The sequence below is a fragment of the Desmodus rotundus genome, chromosome 4 (assembly GCF_022682495.2).
Source record: "Desmodus rotundus isolate HL8 chromosome 4, HLdesRot8A.1, whole genome shotgun sequence".
Lineage (NCBI taxonomy): Eukaryota > Metazoa > Chordata > Mammalia > Chiroptera > Phyllostomidae > Desmodus > Desmodus rotundus.
Window position 1 is genome coordinate 88,416,907 of NC_071390.1, and position 19,327 is coordinate 88,436,233.

Here is a 19,327-nt window from a genome sequence, read left to right on the forward strand (position 1 = left end):
AATTACAAACAGAGAAATACGCTATAAGTGAAAGAAGATACTGAAAATGTATCAGTCTATAATATAGTCAATGCAATACAGAAGGTAACCCCTCTTTGTCTGTACTTTTGCAATATTGAGTGCCTTAACTGCACAATACAAAGGTTATCCTTAATATTGAAAAGAAATAGCAACCTCTTTTATCACAACATCAAAACCATATTTGGAATCTTAAATATTCACAAACATCTAGCAGTGAATATACTAACCCGATTCAAGGAATTTGATTTAAATTCATATACTATTTGATAATATAATATGTTATAGTATAGTATTAGTATATAGCAGAGTATATGTTATACTATACTATACTATAGCATGTTATAGTACATATAGTCTCTCTATATAGTATATATATACTGTACATTATATACTATATGTACGATATATGTTATGACATACTATGGTATGTATAGTATATATAGTATGTTATACTATAGTATGTTATAGTATAGTATAGAATAGTATAGTATACTATATATTATAGTATAGAATACTATAGTATACTATATAGTTTAGTATAATATAATATGATAATTCATTTTGATAAATGAATATTTAAAAATAGAGCCACACCTTGAAAGATAATCATGGGTTTACTCTTGCCTGCCATTTGGATACTTCAGGTTTCAATTGTTTTAAGTCATATCAATTTTTCTTTGTAACTTGATTATGTTATAGTGACAGGCTTTAAACTAAGTAAAGATTTCCCTAATTAAAAAAAGAAACAACTGAGTCCCTAAAAAGAGTCACTGGTATCAAAAGAGGAGTGAGGGTGACTGCAGAAGCTCCCAGTCAAGGTCAACCGAATGTAACTCAAGTTATATTTCACTTAATACTTCATAGAATCACTAGGAACACAGACAGTATAGACTCACTTCTCGTAGAGACAAACTGCTTCTGGAAGCTAGTTGTCTCTCATTTACAGATCACTTATATTCCCTCACCCCCCTAGAGCTATAAAACATCTATAATAGCAATCTTAAATGAATTCTAAAATGACTGAAAATTTTACTCTAATGAAAATAAAAATTCGCTCAATTCTAGTCATTATCCTTGGTTTGAATTTTATTGAAATGTGGATTTTCAATTTGGGTATTTTAGGCAGAGATTGCTTCTATATGCTCTGTGCACAAGCAGCCTTAAGATGACTTCTCAGAAAGTTGAAAAAGTCTCTAATGACTAAAAACCTCTTTCTGATTGTCCTTTTCTTTGAAGATGGTATCATTCCCTCTTGGGAATTGGAGAAATGGCATTATTTTAAATCCCTTTTAGTACTGCAGGATAATGCCCGAACTCTTTCAATTTATAAAGAACTTGTAGCTTGCTTCCTACTTGGCATTCAGTACACATTCCTTGGGGTCTTATATGTGGCTGGCATTGTGTGGAATACACAAAATATACAACACAGAGTTCTTGCTCTCCAAGAGCTAGAAAGTGAAATGAGAGGTGGGGAGGGATTGGAGAGAGAGAAAAAGAGAGAAAGGATGAAAGAACTTACACCCAATATTTTCCACCAGTCTCAAGCAATTAATTATTATCTATAAGCAGACCAACACTTTAACTTTGATTTTTCAGCCCAGACCTCTCCTGAACTGCAGACTTATATTTCTTACCACCACTCAGCTTTTGTAATAGATACCTAATTGGTACCTTAAAATAACACGTTCAAAATGGAATTCTAGTTTCACCACCAGTTCACAACCTGCTCTACCCACAGCCTTCTCTGTCACAGTTTACAGCGACTTTAATCTTCAAGTTACTCAGTCCAAAACCTTTGAGTTATCCTAGACTCCTCTTTTCTCTATTATACTTTATACGCTTTGCATCAACAAATTTATCTGGCTATAAGCCTGGAATATATCCTAAATATGATCACTTCTCACCACTCCTCACTAGTGCAGACCACCACTTTCTTTGTTTCAGACTACTTCCATGACCTCTTAAGTACCCACCATGTCACTGCTCTTCCCTCTGTAATCGATTTTCAACAGAGCAGTCACAGTGATTACTGAAAAATGTAAGTCAGATCATACCACACTTTCCCTAAAACTCTCTGGTAGTTTCCACCTTTTTCAGTGTGAGAATTATTAAAAATGTTATAATTGCCTATAATGCCACCTATGCTCGTTCATACACATGCACTCCTACCACTGTCTGTTCATCTCTTTCTCCTACCTCCTCTCTATCAGTATTGCCTATGGACACATCAGGAGTCAGGAAAATAAGAGTAAGATTTTTCTATTGGTATTGATAATATACCAATAGAAAAAATAATGGAGCAATGGATAAGTACTAATTAAGTAGTTAAGAGAAAGAGATTATAAAGAAACCATAAAAGCAAAAAAGTTTATCAAATTTAACAAACACTGTATGGTGGGCATGGTCCACTCCACAGTCATTCACCTACAACTATGGACAAGTTATTTTCCTTCTCTGAGCCTCAGATCTGTCCTCAGTACAGGAAGGCAGTAATATTTCTTGTAAAGGGTTGTACAGCTAAATGTGGTGTCTCCCACATATGTGAGCTGAAAACATTAAAACCTAGACCACTAAAATCAGAAGGCCTGGCTGACAGTTTGATTTAGAATAAAATTCATGGTCAATGACTTCATAATAATAAAGATTTTCAGGTAGTATACAGACATCCTGAAATCTATTCCTTTTCTGCCAAAATTTAGAGTTGTGTAAAAACACCTATTTTTCTTAACATGTAGCAAACAGCCAATACATTAACAAAAAATTTTTGGAAGTCTGCTGTGGACAAAGCAGTGTGAAAATGCTTAGAGGGAGAGAAGACTATGAAAATAAATCTCCCACCTCAAGAAATTTATAATTGAGAAGATAAAAGATGTATTTATGGGATAAGTACTATATGAGAGATACTGAAATGAAGAGTATGAAAGGATAATGGTATGCTCTAGGAGGAAATATGAACTCAAATAAAAATACAAAAAATGGAAAATATATATAAATATATATATATTTAGACTGGAAGAAAAATGCTGGAGTTTGGAGACCAGTGAAAACTCAACTGTTCCTGGAAGGACATTAAAATAGTACCATCATGTGAATGGGTGGGGCTGTGGGGTTAGAGGCCGATTGTGAAGAGGCAGCTGGAAGGGAAGGCTTGTGGTTTCTGGGAAGAGGTTGAGAGATAAAACTAAGAATGACAACATAGAATCTAAACTAATAATACTCTTTTGTCACATGTGTAGTGTTAGAGACAACACTATTGAAATAGTGGAAAATATTAATTTCTTCTTCTTCTTTTTTTTAATTGTTATTCAATTACAGTTGTATGCCTTTTCTCCCCATCCCTCCACCCCACCCCAGCTGAACCCACCTCCCTCCCCCCTCTCCACCCTCCCCCTTGGTTTTGTCCATGTGTCCTTTATAGTAGTTCCTGTAATCCCCTCTACCCACTGTCCCCGCCCCCACCCCCCACCCCGGCCCTGGCTATTGTTAGATTGTTCTTAACTTCAATGACTCTGGTTATATTTTGTTTGCTTTTTCCTTCTATTGCTTATGTTCCAGATAAAGGTGAGATCATATGGTATTTGTCCCTCACTTCCTGGCTTATTTCACTTAGCATAATGCTCTCCAGTTTCATCCATGCTGTTGCAAAGGGTATAAGCTCCTTTCTCTCTGCTACGTAGAATTCCATTGTGTAAATATACCATAGTTTTTGGATCCACTCGTTTGCTGATGGGCACTTCGGTTGCTTCCAGTACTTGGCTATTGTAAATTGTGCTGCTATGAACATTGGGGTGCACAGATTCTTTTGGATTGGTGTTTCAGTGTTCTTAGGGTATAATCCCAGCAGCGGAATTACTGGGTCAAAGGGCAGTTCCATTTTTAGTTTTCTGAGGAAATTCCATACTGTTTTCCACAGTGGCCTCACCAGTCTGCATTCCCACCAACAGTGCACGAGGGTTCCCTTTTCTCCACATCCTCTCCAACATTTGTTTGTGGATTTGTTTATGTTGGCCACTCTGACTGGTGTGAGATGATACCTCATTGTGGTTTTAATTTGCATCTCTCTGATGGCTAGTGATGCTGAGCATCTTTTCATATGTCTCTGGGCCCTCTGTATGTCTTCCTTGGAGAAGTGTCTGTTCAAGTCCTTTGCCCATTTTTTAATTGGGTTGTTTGTCTTCCTGGAGTGGAGTCGTGTGAGTTCTTTATATATTTTGGAGATCAGGCCCTTGTCTGAGGTATCATTGGCAAATATGTTTTCCCATACTGTTGGTTCTCTTTGTAATTTGGTGCTGTTTTCTTTAGCCCTGCAGAAGCTTTTTATTTTGATGAGGTCCCATTTGTTTATTCTTTCCTTTATGTCCCTTGCTTTAGGGGATGTGTCTGTGAGAATGTTGCTGCGTGGAATGTCTGAGATTTTCCTGCCAATGTTTTCCTCAAGGACTTTTATGGTGTTATGGCTTATATTTAAGTCTTTTATCCATCTTGAGTTTATTTTCGTGTATGGCGTAAGTTGGTGATCGAGTTTCATTTTTTTGCACGTAGCTGTCCAGATCTCCCAACACCATCTGTTGAAGAGACTGTTTTTACTCCATTTTATGCTCCTGCCTCCTTTGTCAAATATTAATTGATCGTATAGATTTGAGTTTATTTCTGGGCTCTCTATTCTGTTCCATTGGTCTATGTGCCTGTTTTTATGCCAGTACCAGGCTGTTTTGATTACAGTGGCCTTGTAATACAGTTTGATATCAGGTATTGTGATCCCTCCTGCTTTGTTCTTCTTTCTCAAAATTGCTGCTGCTATTCGAGGTCGTTTATGGTTCCATATGAATTTCTGCAATGTTTGTTCTATATCTGTGAAATATGTCATGGGTACTCTAATAGGGATTGCATTGAATCTATAAATTGTTTTGGGTAGTATGGCCATTTTGATGATGTTAATTATTCCAATCCATGAACATGGTACATGCTTCCAGTTGTTTGTGTCTTCCTTAATTTCTTTCTTCAGTGTTGTGTAGTTTTCTGAGTACAGGTCTTTTACCTCCTTGGTTAGGTTTATTCCTAGGTACTTTATTTTTCTTGTTGCTATATCGAATGGGATTTTTTTCCTGATTTCTGTTTCTGCAGTTTCGTTGTTGGTGTACAGGAATGCCTTTGATTTCTGGGTATTGACTCTGTATCCAGCTATTTTGCCAAATTCATTTATTAGGTAGAGTAGTTTTTGAGTGGAGTCTATAGGATTTTCCATGTACACTATCATGTCGTCTGCAAACAGTGACAGTTTCATTTCCTCCTTTCCAATTTGGATGCCTTTTATTGCTTTTTCTTGTCTGATTGCTGTGGCTAGGACTTCCAATACTATGTTGAATAGGAGTGGTGAGAGAGGGCATCCTTGTCTAGTTCCTGATCTTAGTGGGAAAGCTCTAAGTTTTTGTCCATTGAGTGTGATGTTGGCTGTAGGTCTCTCATATATGGCCTTAATTATGTTGAGGACTGCTCCCTTTATTCCCACTTTGCTGAGTGTTTTTATCAGAAATGGATGCTGTATCTTATCGAACGCTTTTTCTGCATCTATTGATATGATCATGTGATTTTTGTCTTTGCTGTTGTTGATGTGATGTATTATGTTTATTGATTTGCGAATATTGTACCATCCTTGCATCCCTGGGATGAATCCCACTTGGTCATGGTGGATGATCTTTTTAATATATTGCTGGATGCGGTTTGCTAATATTTTGTTGAGAATTTTAGCATCTATGTTCATCAGCGATATTGGCCTGAAGTTTTCTTTCTTACGTTGTGTCTTTATCTGGTTTTGGGATTAGGATGATGTTGGCTTCATAAAAAGAGTTTGGGAGTCTTCCATCAGTTTGGATTTTTTCGAATAGTCTGTGAAGGATAGGGGTTAGTTCTTCCTTAAATGCTTTGTAGAAATCTCCTGTGAAACCATCTGGTCCAGGGCTTTTGTGTGATGGGAGTTTCTTGATGACTGCTTCAATTTCCTTTGCTGATATTGGTCTGTTCAGGTTTTCTGCTTCTTCTTCAGTCAGTTTTGGAAGATTATATTTTTCTAGAAATGTGTCCATTTCATCTAGGTTTTCAAATTTCTTAGCATATAGGTCTTCATAGTAATTTCTTACGATCCTTTGTATTTCTGTGCTATCAGTTGTAATCTCTCCACTTTCATTTCTAATTCTGTTTATTTGGATCCTCTCTCTTTTCTTCTTGATAAGCCTACTTAAAGGCTTGTCGATTTTGTTTATCTTTTCAAAGAACCAGCTCCTGGATTCATTGATCCTTACAATTGTGCTTTTAGTCTCTATGTCATTTAGTTCTGCTCTGATCTTGGTTATTTCCTTCCTTCTGCTTGCTCTGGGCTGTCTTTGTTGTTGTTCCTCCAGTTCTTGTAGGCGTAGGGTTAGGTTGTTTGTGTGAACTGTTTCTAACTTCTTAAGGTAGGCCTGTATTGCTATGAACTTCCCTCTCAGGACTGCCTTTGCTGTGTCCCATAGGTTTTGGGTTGTTGTGAGTTCGTTTTCATTTGTTTCCAGGAAGTTTTTGATTTCTTCCCTAATCTCGTTCTTGACCCATTCATTATTTAATAGCATGCTATTCAGTCTCCATGTTTTTGAGTGTTTTGGGTTTTTACCCTTGGGGTTGGTTTCTAGTTTCAGACCCTTGTGGTCAGAGAAGATGCTTGATATGATTTCAATTTTCTTGAATTTGTTGAGGCTTGCTTTGTGTCCTATCATGTGGTCTAACTTTGAAAAAGTTCCATGGACACTTGAAAAGAATGTGTATTTTGCTTCTTTGGGATGAAAAGCTCTGTATATATCAGTTAAGTCCATTTCCTCTAGGGTATTGTTAAGTGACACAATATCTTTGTTGATCTTTTGTTTGGAAGACCTGTCCATTTTTGATAGTGGGGTGTTAAAATCCCCTACTATAATTGTGTTGCTGTCAATATCTTTCTTGAAATCCTCCAAGATTTTCTTTATGTATTTGGGTGCTCCTATGTTGGGTGCATATATATTTATAATGTTTATGTCTTCTTGGTGGATTCTTCCTTTGAGTATTATGAAGTGACCTTCTGGGTCTCTCTTTATGGCCCTTCTTTGGAAGTCTATTTTGTCTGATATGAGTATTGCTACCCCTGCTTTTTTTCCTGTCCGTTTGCTTGGAAAATTTGTTTCCAGCCCTTCACTTTCAGTCTGTGTAAGTCTTTTGTCCTGAGATGGGTTTCTTGTAGGCAGCATATGTGTGGGTCATGTTTTCTTATCCATTCAGCTGTTCTATGTCTTTTGATTGCAGCATTTAATCCATTTACATTTAAGGTTATTATCAATAGGTAGTTATTCATTGCCATTCTTTCCTACCTGTGTTCCTCTGTCTTTCTCTTTTCCTTCCTTTCCTTAAAGCAGTCCCTTTAGCATCTCTTGCAGAACTGGTTTGGTGGAGCTGTATTCTTTTAGACTTCTTTTGTCTGGGAACCTCTTTATTTGGTCTTCTATCTTGATTGAGAGCCTTGCTGGGTAAAGTAGTCTTGGTTGCAGGCCTCTGGTTCTCAGTACTTGGAATATTTTTTGCCATTCTCTTCTGGCTTGGAGCGTTTCCATTGAGAAGTCAGTTGCTAACCTTATTGGGGCTCCCTTGTATGTTACTTCCTGTTTCTCCCTTGCTGCCTTTAAGATCCTCTCTTTGTCTTGGAAATTTGCCATTTTAATTATGATGTGTCTTGCAGTGGGTCTCTTTGGGTTCCTCTTGTTTGGGACTCTCTGTGATTCCTGGATTTGGGTGACTTTTTCTCTCCTCAGATTAGGGAAATTTTCCATCATTACTTTTTCAAACAGGTTTTCTATCCCTTGCTCTTCTTCTTCTCCTTCTGGTATTCCTATTATATGGATATTGTTACGTTTCATGTTGTCCTGCATTTCCCTTATTGCCTCTTCATTCTTTCTGAGCCTCTTTTCCTTTTCTTGCTCCTTCTGGGTGTTTTTTTCTACTTTATCCTCCAGCTCGCTGATCCGATCCTCTGCTTCATCAAGTCTGCTTTTCATTCCTTCTACTGTGTTCTTCAATTCAGAAATTGTATTCTTCATTTCCTCTTGGCTCTTGTTGATATTTTCTATTTCCTTTTCCATGTTGATATAGTTTGCAGTGAGTTCATTGTAGTTTCCTTGTAGTTTCTGGTAGTTCTCTTTGAGCTCAGAGAGCCCAGTGAGCTTCCTGATGACCATTGCTTTGAACTCAGTATCTGATAGTTGACTTGCCTCTTTTTCGGTTAGTATTCTTTCTGAGACTTCCTCCTTTCCTTTCATTTGGAAATTGTTTTTTTGTCTTCCCATTGTTTGTGAGGCTCTTCTTGTTGGCCTCTGCTTCTTAAATTGCTTTGTTCTGACTCCCTGGATTTATGATATGAACTTCTATGGTAGAATGCCAATGGGATTCGGTGGTGCTGTCTCCTTACTCTCCTGTGCTCACTGGTCTTGAGCTGACGTTTATGTGTTTAACACGGTCTAACTCTAGTCTTTTCAGCACTCCAGGTTTTGTTGTCTCACCGTCAGATCTTTCAATGTCCTCTATCTTTGGTCTCTGATCTTCGTATATGCTGGAATACTGTTGGCTGTTTGCTCTGCTCCTCAGATCAGCTAGGTATTTCCCTGGCGCTGAGGGGAAGTGGATTCCACTCCCACCTATGTTGCCGCCATCTTCGGAAAATATTAATTTCTAGACAAATCAGTATGGCAAGCTCGCTCCAAGAAACACTTTTTAATTGAATGTAGCCTAAATTTCAAGATCAAATATCTATTGATTATTATAGAAAAGAAAAGGAAAATTCTAAAAATACATCAAGGAAAAATTATTAAATTTATTAGAGTACCATCATAATCAACAGACATACTGAGTACCTACTATCCAATGAAAATTTGAAAATGACAAAAATAGTTATTGCTTAAAATTTTGTGTAGTCTTTAGAAAGACTTAAAAACTCTGTGTGTTGTATTACTTGAAGATGTTATATTGTATTAGTTATATTAAATATTATATTATATTATATTATTAAAGATGGATCAAATTTTCACTGGAAGAAGTTTTGGGAGAGTCAATCCAGGCAGTGGGAACAGCATTTACTAAGAACATGCATCAGGAAAAAATGTTGAAAAAGAAAATGGTTCAGTATGAATATGATGAAATAGGTTTGGCATAGTCTAGCTCAAGATGTTCAGACTTTATTAAAGATTTTTACCTTTTTCTTAAGAGTAATGCAAATCTATTGGAAACCTTTCAACTGTGGCAGGGGACAGTTCATACATATTTCCTCTACCAAAAGGTTATTTTTGCTGCTATAGGGAAGAGGAAACATAGATTTCAGGTAGACTTGTAAGGAGTCCAGGAAAACCATGATGAGAGCTATAAATAGTAGAGAAGGGAAAGGATATTACGATTCCTGGAGGTTAAATAGGGAAAGACAAGATAGGGGGCATAAAATGGAGAAAGATAATGAGGACACCATATTTTAAGACATAAGTAGAAAGATATTAATGAGGCAGGAGACATTGGATGAGGACTGGTTAGAGTTCAATATCATGAATATGGTCTTGGCCATGTTAAATTTGAGAAATTGTTGAGACATCTAATAGAAATTACAGTGATGTTGTTGCATAAATCAGTCTTGACTCCTGCACTCAGCCTGAAGTATAAATTTGCAAATCTGTATGTAGATGGAAATCCTGGAAGTGATGGACATGAAGGGGCTTGCCTGGGCAGAGTATCTTGAATAAGAAAAGGGTATATGCCTGAATGTAGATGATTGTCAACATAAGCTGGAAAAAGGAACTGAGAAAGAGGCTTATATCATGCCATGAAATCCAAAGAAAAGAGTGTTTATGATGGAGGGAGCAATCCTCACAGTCAAATGTCAGGAGGCCTAGATAAATGAACATTAAACGATGTCCATTTGACTCAGCAGTGTAAAGATTAAGACGTGCTCTGTCCATAAGTAGTGAACAATATGGGTACACAGGTCTTCCCAGTGTGACTGAGAGGTGTAGAAATAGAAACAAACTTTAAAAGAAAAGACTGTGAAAAAGGGAGAGAGAATGGGTAGTAATGGGAATCAGAGATCACAGAGAGTAAAAGGAAAGGCTTTTCTCTTTTTGTTTTTATTCTAATGAGCTGGGGTTAAACAATCTTTTCATAGTAAATATACAGTTTATAGAATGATGTTGAATACATAAAATACAGGAGTTTAAGTATCTGAAAGGGAGGAGATTGGTTGCCAAGTTTACTGATGGAGTGTTGGTCTCAGTGGGAAGGAAGACAGCTCCTCTGTTGTAACAGAGGTTAAACAGAATACATTGACTGGGGGTTATAAAATGAGAGGTAAAAATAAGTGTGAATTATAATCTGCCTTCTATGTTCTCTACAAAATAGCAGTGGAGGCCATCTTCCAAGAGTTAGTGGGGAAGTGAGAACATTAAAAATTTCAAGAGGATACAGATTTGAACAGTCATTATGGAAATCTGGACAAGTGAGATGACATACATTCAAACACATACATACATACATACATAAGAAAGATAGCTAGATAACAAGAGAGAGAAAGAGGGAGAGAGAGAGATGGAAGGAGGAGTGGGAAGGGACGGAAATTTATGGATGATTGTATCTAATCATTTCTGGTTGTCTTGAAATATTCAACAAATTTTGGGGTCATCATTCAGGATCAGTAGTTCTTGGGGTTTTTTTCTGCTTTGGTGCAGCTTCTCTAATGCAAGTAAGGACTATCACATGCTCATATCAAACACAGTGGTCTGCTATATCATTGTTTCTGAAGGATGGAGTGAGGCACTTCCTTAGAAAAGGGTATACAATTCTCAGAGAGGAGGAAATGTGAGCCTGTGTTTTTATGGTGTGTCTGGGTAAATGTATTTGTGCAGTTCGAAAAGCCTGCTATGCAGGGTGAGGCGAAAGTAGGTGTACAGTTATTTGTATGGAAAATAATACAATAATTAATAAATAATAATACAAGAATAAATAATGTGTTTTACATATTCAACATCTGTGGACCTCCTTTTGCCCACTCTGTGTGATTCTGATATGCCCAGCACAGGGAGATTGGGAATTTCTCCTCAAGGACAGAATAGGCAAGTGTTGAAAGTGAACCAGGATTTAGGAAGTTATCCATAGAAATATGACAAGTAATTATTATATTTAATAAACATTTTAGCTCATACAATACAATTAGTTCCTTTTCCAAAAAAATACATTGTTCCCTAGATATCATTCTTTATCCCACTCTAGAAATTCACTTTGTAATACTACAGGTATCTATTATGAAGAGCAATATATGACAATTCCAATTCATAATCATTTCCATGTAAAACATTTAATTATTTATCAACAATATATTTATGAACATTTACAAGCACTCAATGAACACATGTCATTAAATATCTCCTTAGGTGCAATTTTCTCACTTTAGTTGAATCATAAAATGCTTTTGTTCAACAGTACATCAATTAGTAAATTATTGATCCATAGTCCTTTAATGTCTTGAGAAAGTAAATATACCTTCTGAAAGACTAATTGACTCTTGGAGAGTTATTTATTCACCATTAGGATTAAAATAAATGAGTTAACTCACAGTAGTCATACTAAACATAGTTATATTTCATAAATAGAAAAACTGAAGATCAGAAAAGATAAAACTAGAAAGCTAAGGATCCAGATTAGATTTTTAATCTGAAAAGTCCTAATTCATAATATCTAGTTATGAAAAATAAATACATGAGTTTTAAAGCAGTAATAATTATTTTTTCTCAAAGCTCATTTTCATATAGTAATTATTAAGCTTAATTCTTCTCAGTTATTTCTAAACTCATGGTACTTATATTAATATGGTTTTCTTGCAATGCAAATAGTAAAATTTTTAGAAAACAATATTTCAGGCTTTTTCAGGTAAAAATTATATTTAAATCAGTTACTTTACCTACAATTTGGGTTATTTGGAAAATGAATGATTTCTTACAATATAGTAGCATCATGAGTACAAGCTTTGGAGTATGAAAAATATAGCTTTAATATGGCTTCTATACTTATTAAGTGTGAGAATCAAATATGTTTATATATATGTGTATACATATACACACACACAAAAATATTAAATTTAACTAGAATATTTTGTTACCATTTCTTCAGAAACTAGATTTCTGTAAGTTGGTTTAGCATTATAATAGGCATGTTACTTTTTCTTTTTTTTTGTCCCTAAAAGCAATAAAATCAGTTTTGTATTGTTTCATAAAACAATTAAAAAGAAAAATAATGAAAATGTTCAAATAATTTACTGTTGTTTGCATTTGACTGGAAGGAGCTTCCAACAGCTGTAATCACAGCTAACAATAATTATTTCAAAGAATATGCCATATTTTATATATTTAAACATGTTCCTCATGTCATAGAAATTAAATCTGAAGTCATTTCTTAGTGTTTTCACTGCAGTTCTGCTGTGCACTTTAAATAAATAAAATGGTACACGCCGTAGTTTTGAATACTATCACTCAGTCTAAGGAGACACATACTGAGAAGAAGGGTTATAACTCCAAGCAGAATTATCTGGTCTTCTTAATTTTTAATTGTTCATTAAAATGTTTCTGATGTTCACACAATAAAATCATGGTAGAGACCCCTGGCATATGACATAACAGTGCTAAGTGAAAGCTCTAACAAACTAGTGTGTTTAGAGCTCAGTAATATAAAATTTGATGCAGAGAAATCTAAACAGAGGATAAAAATGCTTATTGAGTTGTTTAAATAAATGACTTAATAGGTTAAGGACCTACTGAATATCTCAGGAACATCTTCTCAAAAAGAATTCCTTAGAATAAGTTTTGTCTTTGCTACTGTGTTAATGAAGACTTTGATAAAATGGCCCCGGAAAAAAGACAATTTCCTTCAGGTATTACCTGTGTCTAAAATATTCTTCACTGATTTCACATGCTTATTTCACTGATAATATGAAGAAGGTAATTTGTCTGGCTTTAATGGGGCAAGGTTTGCAGTAAGAAATGCAATATTCCACACATAACTCTCCTTTAAGAAGTTTCGGCAGTGTTTTTCAGTTTAAGACTTAAGATGTTGCCCAAGGCATCTGTTTTTTCCCTCAAGTCAAGCTAAAATGTCACAAATCAAATTGCTTTTCAAACTGTTAATATGTTCTTTTATCCCTCAATTTCTTAGAGAGCCGACATAGGGATATCTGCTTTAACCATCACCCCAGATCGTGAGAATGTGGTGGACTTTACAACACGTTACATGGACTACTCAGTGGGAGTACTACTTCGAAGGGCTGAGAAGACCGTGGATATGTTTGCCTGTCTTGCACCATTTGATCTCTCTCTCTGGGCTTGCATTGCTGGCACAGTCCTTCTTGTGGGTCTTCTGGTCTACCTTTTGAATTGGCTTAATCCTCCACGATTACAAATGGGATCAATGACTTCCACTACTCTCTACAACTCCATGTGGTTTGTGTATGGATCCTTTGTACAGCAAGGTAAGGAGAAAAAAAATACATTTTCATATGAAAAAGGAATGTGATGTTTCAATTGCCATGATTTCAGTTAAGAATTTGATGTATCTGACATCAGTAAGTGTTCAAAAGGGTCTTTGCAGCAATAGCAATGCTTGGAAGAGAACATTTTCTACTTTTTCCTAGTAGATCTCAAACACAGCAGGTTCCTACAAAAAAAATGGTTCATTATCTTTTAATATAAGGTCAATATCATCAACAAAGCCAAAAATGAAAGTCAAGAGATAAGGTGCACAAGAAATTCAATCCTCCCTAAACTCTGAGAAATAGCCTTACTGGAATGAAACTGCTAACTAACAGAGCACATACTGTTTAATTATTTACATATGTAAGAGATATGGAGGTGTGTTCTTTGTTCAGAGACATTATTTCATGTATGAAAAATATTCATTGACAGTGAAAAACTTTGATTATGAATCTAATAATAGATTTTATTTTTATCTTTTACTTTAATATATAATATTTAACATTGACTTAAATTTTGTAATAAAGAATGGCTTTGTTTTCTATTCACTATTCAAGCTGCCCTAGGCTTTAAACTGGTAAATTCTTTGACTCTGAACATGTTAGAATAGAATAATATTTACTGAGCTCCTTAATTGATACCAGTTCCGTCATGGAGAATGAAATAATAAAATGCTCAGGCAATTAATAGTTTTTTACAAATTTGTCACATGTATTGAAGAGGAGAAATACGTGTCACAGTGGAGACACACGATACATTTGCCTTAATATTTACCACTCTCAATGGCATCTTACTTTTTTGGATCTTCCATTAAATTTAAATCTTTCTAATGTCACTCAGCTAATCACAAGATTTGTCTAGACTCTTCAACTCCATGTTCTCATGGCTAAGCTATTTTGTAAAGCTTTGTAAGTACATATCTCCCTCTGTCTTTCCATTATCAAGGGCTATATCTAAGGTTGTAGTTGTCACAGGCATTTTTAATCAATTCATTAATTGCTAATCCAGTAGATATTTAATCCACACTATTTATTTAAGTTAGAACTTTGTTAGGCACTCAGTATATAATTTTGAACAAAGATTTTTTGCCATCATTGAGCTACAAGTCTATTGGGATATAAACATGTAAAGAAACAATTATAATTATGGGTAGAAAGTGCTGTGAAAGATATAAGTGCAGATAGTTATGAGGTCATAAGGATAAGAAGGCTTTTGAATTAGACTACACAAACAGATAGAAAATTAATTGGCTATTTAAAGAGCTTGCTGAAGAGGATGGGGAAAAGGAGACATGGATGGTTAGAAGAGAGTTTATGAAGAAGTTAAAGAGAAATTAGGATACACTATGCAGAAGAGAGCTGGTAAAAATGAGGCTGAAGATATATTTGATATTATCAAGAACTTGAACTTGATCCTTAGGGAAATGATCTGCTATTATCTGGTATTAAAGAACAGCATGTTCAAATTTGTACTATAGAAATATTGTATCACAACGTGGAGAATAGGTTGAAAAAGGGCAATGGGGAAAGGGAGTCAAATTTTAAGAGTATCAGAAACACTAAGTAAAGAGTTTACGTGGCTTCTACAAAAGTAAGGTGGCACTGGGAATCCAAAGAAGGACACTGATGAATTGGAGTCAATAGAACTTAATGAATTATGGAGTGGTATGGTGACTGATACTAAAAGAGGGAAATGAAGCAGTTCTGGATAGGGAAATTAGGTGTACTAGATGTTAACAACTTTTACTGATAAAATAAAAAACAAAAAGAACAAGTGTGATGGGAAAGGCGATACATTTATTTTGGTGCATGTCAAGTTTGAAGTATCTGTGAGATATCCAAGAAGATATTTCTAATGTTTATTAGTGGTTTGATATCTTTGTCTGAAGAACATGAGAGACATCAGGTCTAAATATATATTTAAACAATATTAGCATTAGAAAATAACTGAAGCCGTAGAAGTAACATCACACAGAGCATTTGCCCTAAACTGCATACTCCTGATTGATGACTACTGTCCCAGAGAGGGCCTAAGACAGGGCCTTAAGGAAAGAAATGGGTAGAGGTAACTGATAAGGAGTGATGAGAAAGATTCAAGTACCATGTGTATATATATATATATATAGTAGGCAGTGGAATACACACCAAACAAAACCAGTATTTCAAGATGGCAAGTTTAGTCGTCTGTGTTAAACATTTCAAATAATCAAGTAAAATTAAGTCTTGAGAAGTGTTCATTGGATTTAGCAGTAACCTTGTTATTGGTAGTGTTGCAGTGACTATAGCTGCATAACAAATTCCTCCAAAACCTACCGATTCTGAGGGTCAGAAGTTTAGACAAGACATAGTGAGGATGGCTTGTCTTTCCTCAATGATATCTGAGGTCTCAGCTAGACAACTCTGTCTGGAGGCTGAACTCAGGTCTGGTAGTTGATGCTGGCTGAGGGATGGTAGCTTCAGTTTTCTTCTGTAGTCTCTCTTCATGGGATGGTTTGGTCTTTTTCACACATCATGGTTGATTTCTTCATAGAAATTATTCCAAAAGGAGGGAAAATAATAAAACAGAATAATTTTCTGGTCCATGTTGGAGGTCACAAACCTGTATGATGATGTGAGTTACTCTCTCAGGGAACATCCAGGTTGTGCCCACCTCATAGCTTTGTTATGAAAATTAAAATGGTTAAAAATCATGACGTTGTTAGATAAAATAACTTATATGAGGGGGAACTCAAAAACACCCCAGAATTTATTTATAAAAAATGTGTATTTATTCTTACATGTTGAAACTTCATTCACTTATTGAGACTTTTTTCCATTGCTCAGAACAGTCTTTGAACTCATCCATTTGGATGTCTTTTAGTGCTTCTGCCATTTTTTGTTTCACCTCTTCCACATTGGCAAAGTGTTTCTCTTTGAGGACTTTTTTCATCCAGGGAAATAAAAGAAAAAAGTCACTTGGAGCAAGATCAGGTGCATAGGGAGGGTGGGGCATGGGGGTCATGCCATTTTTGGGGCCAAAAACTGCTGAACATCCAATGCAATGTGGGCCAGTGTGCTCATAATTCACCCGTCATGAAATGGGCAAGTGTGTTGAAAGGTTCTTCAAAAAAAAATTCACTGAAGCCCAGTGCAGCCTCTTACAACACTACCAGCTGGTACACTGATACAAATGGGTTCCTAGAACACTCACTAGCTGGGGAAGCCTGTACTACAAGGGGCCCACCCTCCAGAAGATAATTCTGTTTTTTGAGAATCCCCCCTCATATACATGTCACATGAACATTTACTAAATAAGTGAAAAAGAAAAACAAATTAGACTCAGCCATGGATAATTAGGCATATGACAAAAGGCTGACAAAACAAATGGTTTTAGATTGGTGAGATAATGATATTGGGTCAGCCAAAAAGTCTGTATGGTTTTTTTCCATAAAATAAAAGACACATTTTTCATTGTCACCAATAACTATTGTTTTGTGTATTTTGAGTGTTTCGGCTATCTCCCACATGGCATAATGTTGATTGTTCTCAATTAATGTCTCGATTTGATGGCTATCAACTTTGACTGGTCTACTAGATCATGGAACATCATCCAGTGAGAAATCTCTAGCACAAAACTTCACAAACCACTTTTGAAATGATTAATCAGTCACAGCACCTTCTCTATACACTGCTCAAAGTTTTTCTTTGCACTTCAGTTGCATCTTTACCTTTCGTGAAATAATAAAGCATAATACTCCAAAAATTTTTGCATATTTTCTTCCATCTTCAATATGAAAATGGCTATACAAAAATTCACCAATTTTGATTTTTTATATGCCCACTGATATGACAGCTGTCACAATACAGTCTAACACAATTGTTTCAAATGAAGTTAAAAACAATAAATGCTGCTAGAGCCATCCTATGGAAAAAAACAGACAAACTTTTTGGCCAACCCAATAGATTATGGGGTACATAGAGCAATAAAAAAGATAGAAGGACCAATAATGAGGGTATAGTAGATAATAAGACTAGAAAGTAGTAGATAGTAGTAAGAGAGAACAGCGTTCTTAATGGGTCTAAAGGACAACAGTGGAAACATCAGTGTGAGAGAGTTCGAAGTTTGTGTTTATAAAACGGGACAACTGAGACTAAAGTTTTTGAAATAGGACAAGTTATAGGTTTGTAGATGTGAATTCCCGAAGTTGAGAGTTGGTGAAGGACTTCAAAGCTGATCAAGAAATTGAAAGCCCAGATTAGATGAACTATCTCTAATCTACTTATATTGTGCCCAAGGTGTCAATAAGTGAGGGGAAAGAACTGGGATGTTGATAGATACGCACGATGACTGGAAATAGAGGTGGTGTTGCTGGATGTGGTTAACCTTTGTTTCTATCTTACTATTTCCTGTTCCATTCAATTTTTCTGTACATGGTTTTAATCATCACCAATATGCAGATAACTCCTAAATCTACATCATGTCCTAGTTGAGCAGTGCATGCCTAGCTGCTCACTAGACCACTCTCTGGGCATACCAAAGCACCACAAATTTTAACATGCCCAAATTGAATTGTCTTATACTTTTTACCTTTGTAGCCTCTCATATTCTCTATTCCAGCTGATACATTACCAATCACTCAAACATACAGAGAACCTTTGAGAACATTTTTGATTTCTTCTTTTTCATTCTATAGCTTGTATTCAACCATAATCAAGTTCTATGAATCTTGCCTCCTAAATATTTCCAGAAGAAATCTCCTCTCACCTAGAAAGATAAGGCCTAGGTTGTTACTTAGATAAGGCCACCTTCATTTCTCATTGGAACTGTAGGAGTCTCCTAACGGTTTCATCCCCCAAAAATATATGCTCCACATACATATATAAACAAGTTACCACTAACATGGAGAGAGCTTACGGCATAATTCCCATTCTTCAAGTATTTTCTTGGCTCTCTCTGCCTGCAGTTTGAAAGTCTGAGTTATTCAGTGCATGAACACTGTTCCACTACGTAGCTGTTGTCCAGTGCTCAATTCCAATCTCTTACCACTCACGTCTCACATTTCATTGTCCAGTTACTCCAAATTGATCTGTCCCTTGCACACAAGTCAAGACGGTGTAATGCATCTTTGTCTGCCTTTTTTCTGTTCTTTTCAATTCCTGATATGCCTTTATTACCAGCTCAATTTCTAGTCCCACAATCTGCTTTTATATGCAAATTCTTATACAGCTTCTAATTCTTGCTTTGATCTCACCTTTTTCAGGAAGTCTTTGCTAGGATTAGGGACTGTATTTTATGCTCTTGATGTATAATTACTAGAGGATTTATCACCTATAGTATGATTGCCTTTCTTTTTTCACTTGTCCTCACCTGAGTTCTTTCGACACACGGCTCTGTCCTATTTATCTTTATAGTCATTTTGTCTGTAGTTCATTGTCTTGTACATATTGAGTGTTTAATAAATGCATAGTGATCAACTAAATGAATAAATAAATGCTAAATACTTAACTAAATCAAGCATAGAGTTAGCAGCAATATTTTGTTTATTAGATTACAGTCTGTTCCTAGGTGGCCTGAAACTCGCTAAACTAAACAGGAAGTTATTTAGGACTTCTCTACTGGGATATTTTACCAAGTAACTAAGATGAGACACATCTAAATAAGGTCTCTCTTTGGTTGAACCTTATTGTTGTGGATGTCGACATGCTTACATATTGCCTTTCTGAGTTTTACTTTCAGGTAGTCATATTTTAGTAAGTCTTAGAGCACAACCAAGACAAAAA

General features: G+C 35.7%; 1 protein-coding gene across 1 annotated transcript in view; it reads left to right on the forward strand.

The window, feature by feature from the left end:
- The window catches only part of GRID2 (glutamate ionotropic receptor delta type subunit 2), a 1,366,498-nt gene that overhangs the window by 1,047,132 nt on the left and 300,039 nt on the right, over positions 1-19,327 (forward strand). The window contains exon 11 of the mRNA XM_024574830.3: positions 13,255-13,567. Coding sequence (XP_024430598.1) covers positions 13,255-13,567 — 313 coding nt within the window. The remainder of the gene's footprint in view (positions 1-13,254; positions 13,568-19,327) is intronic.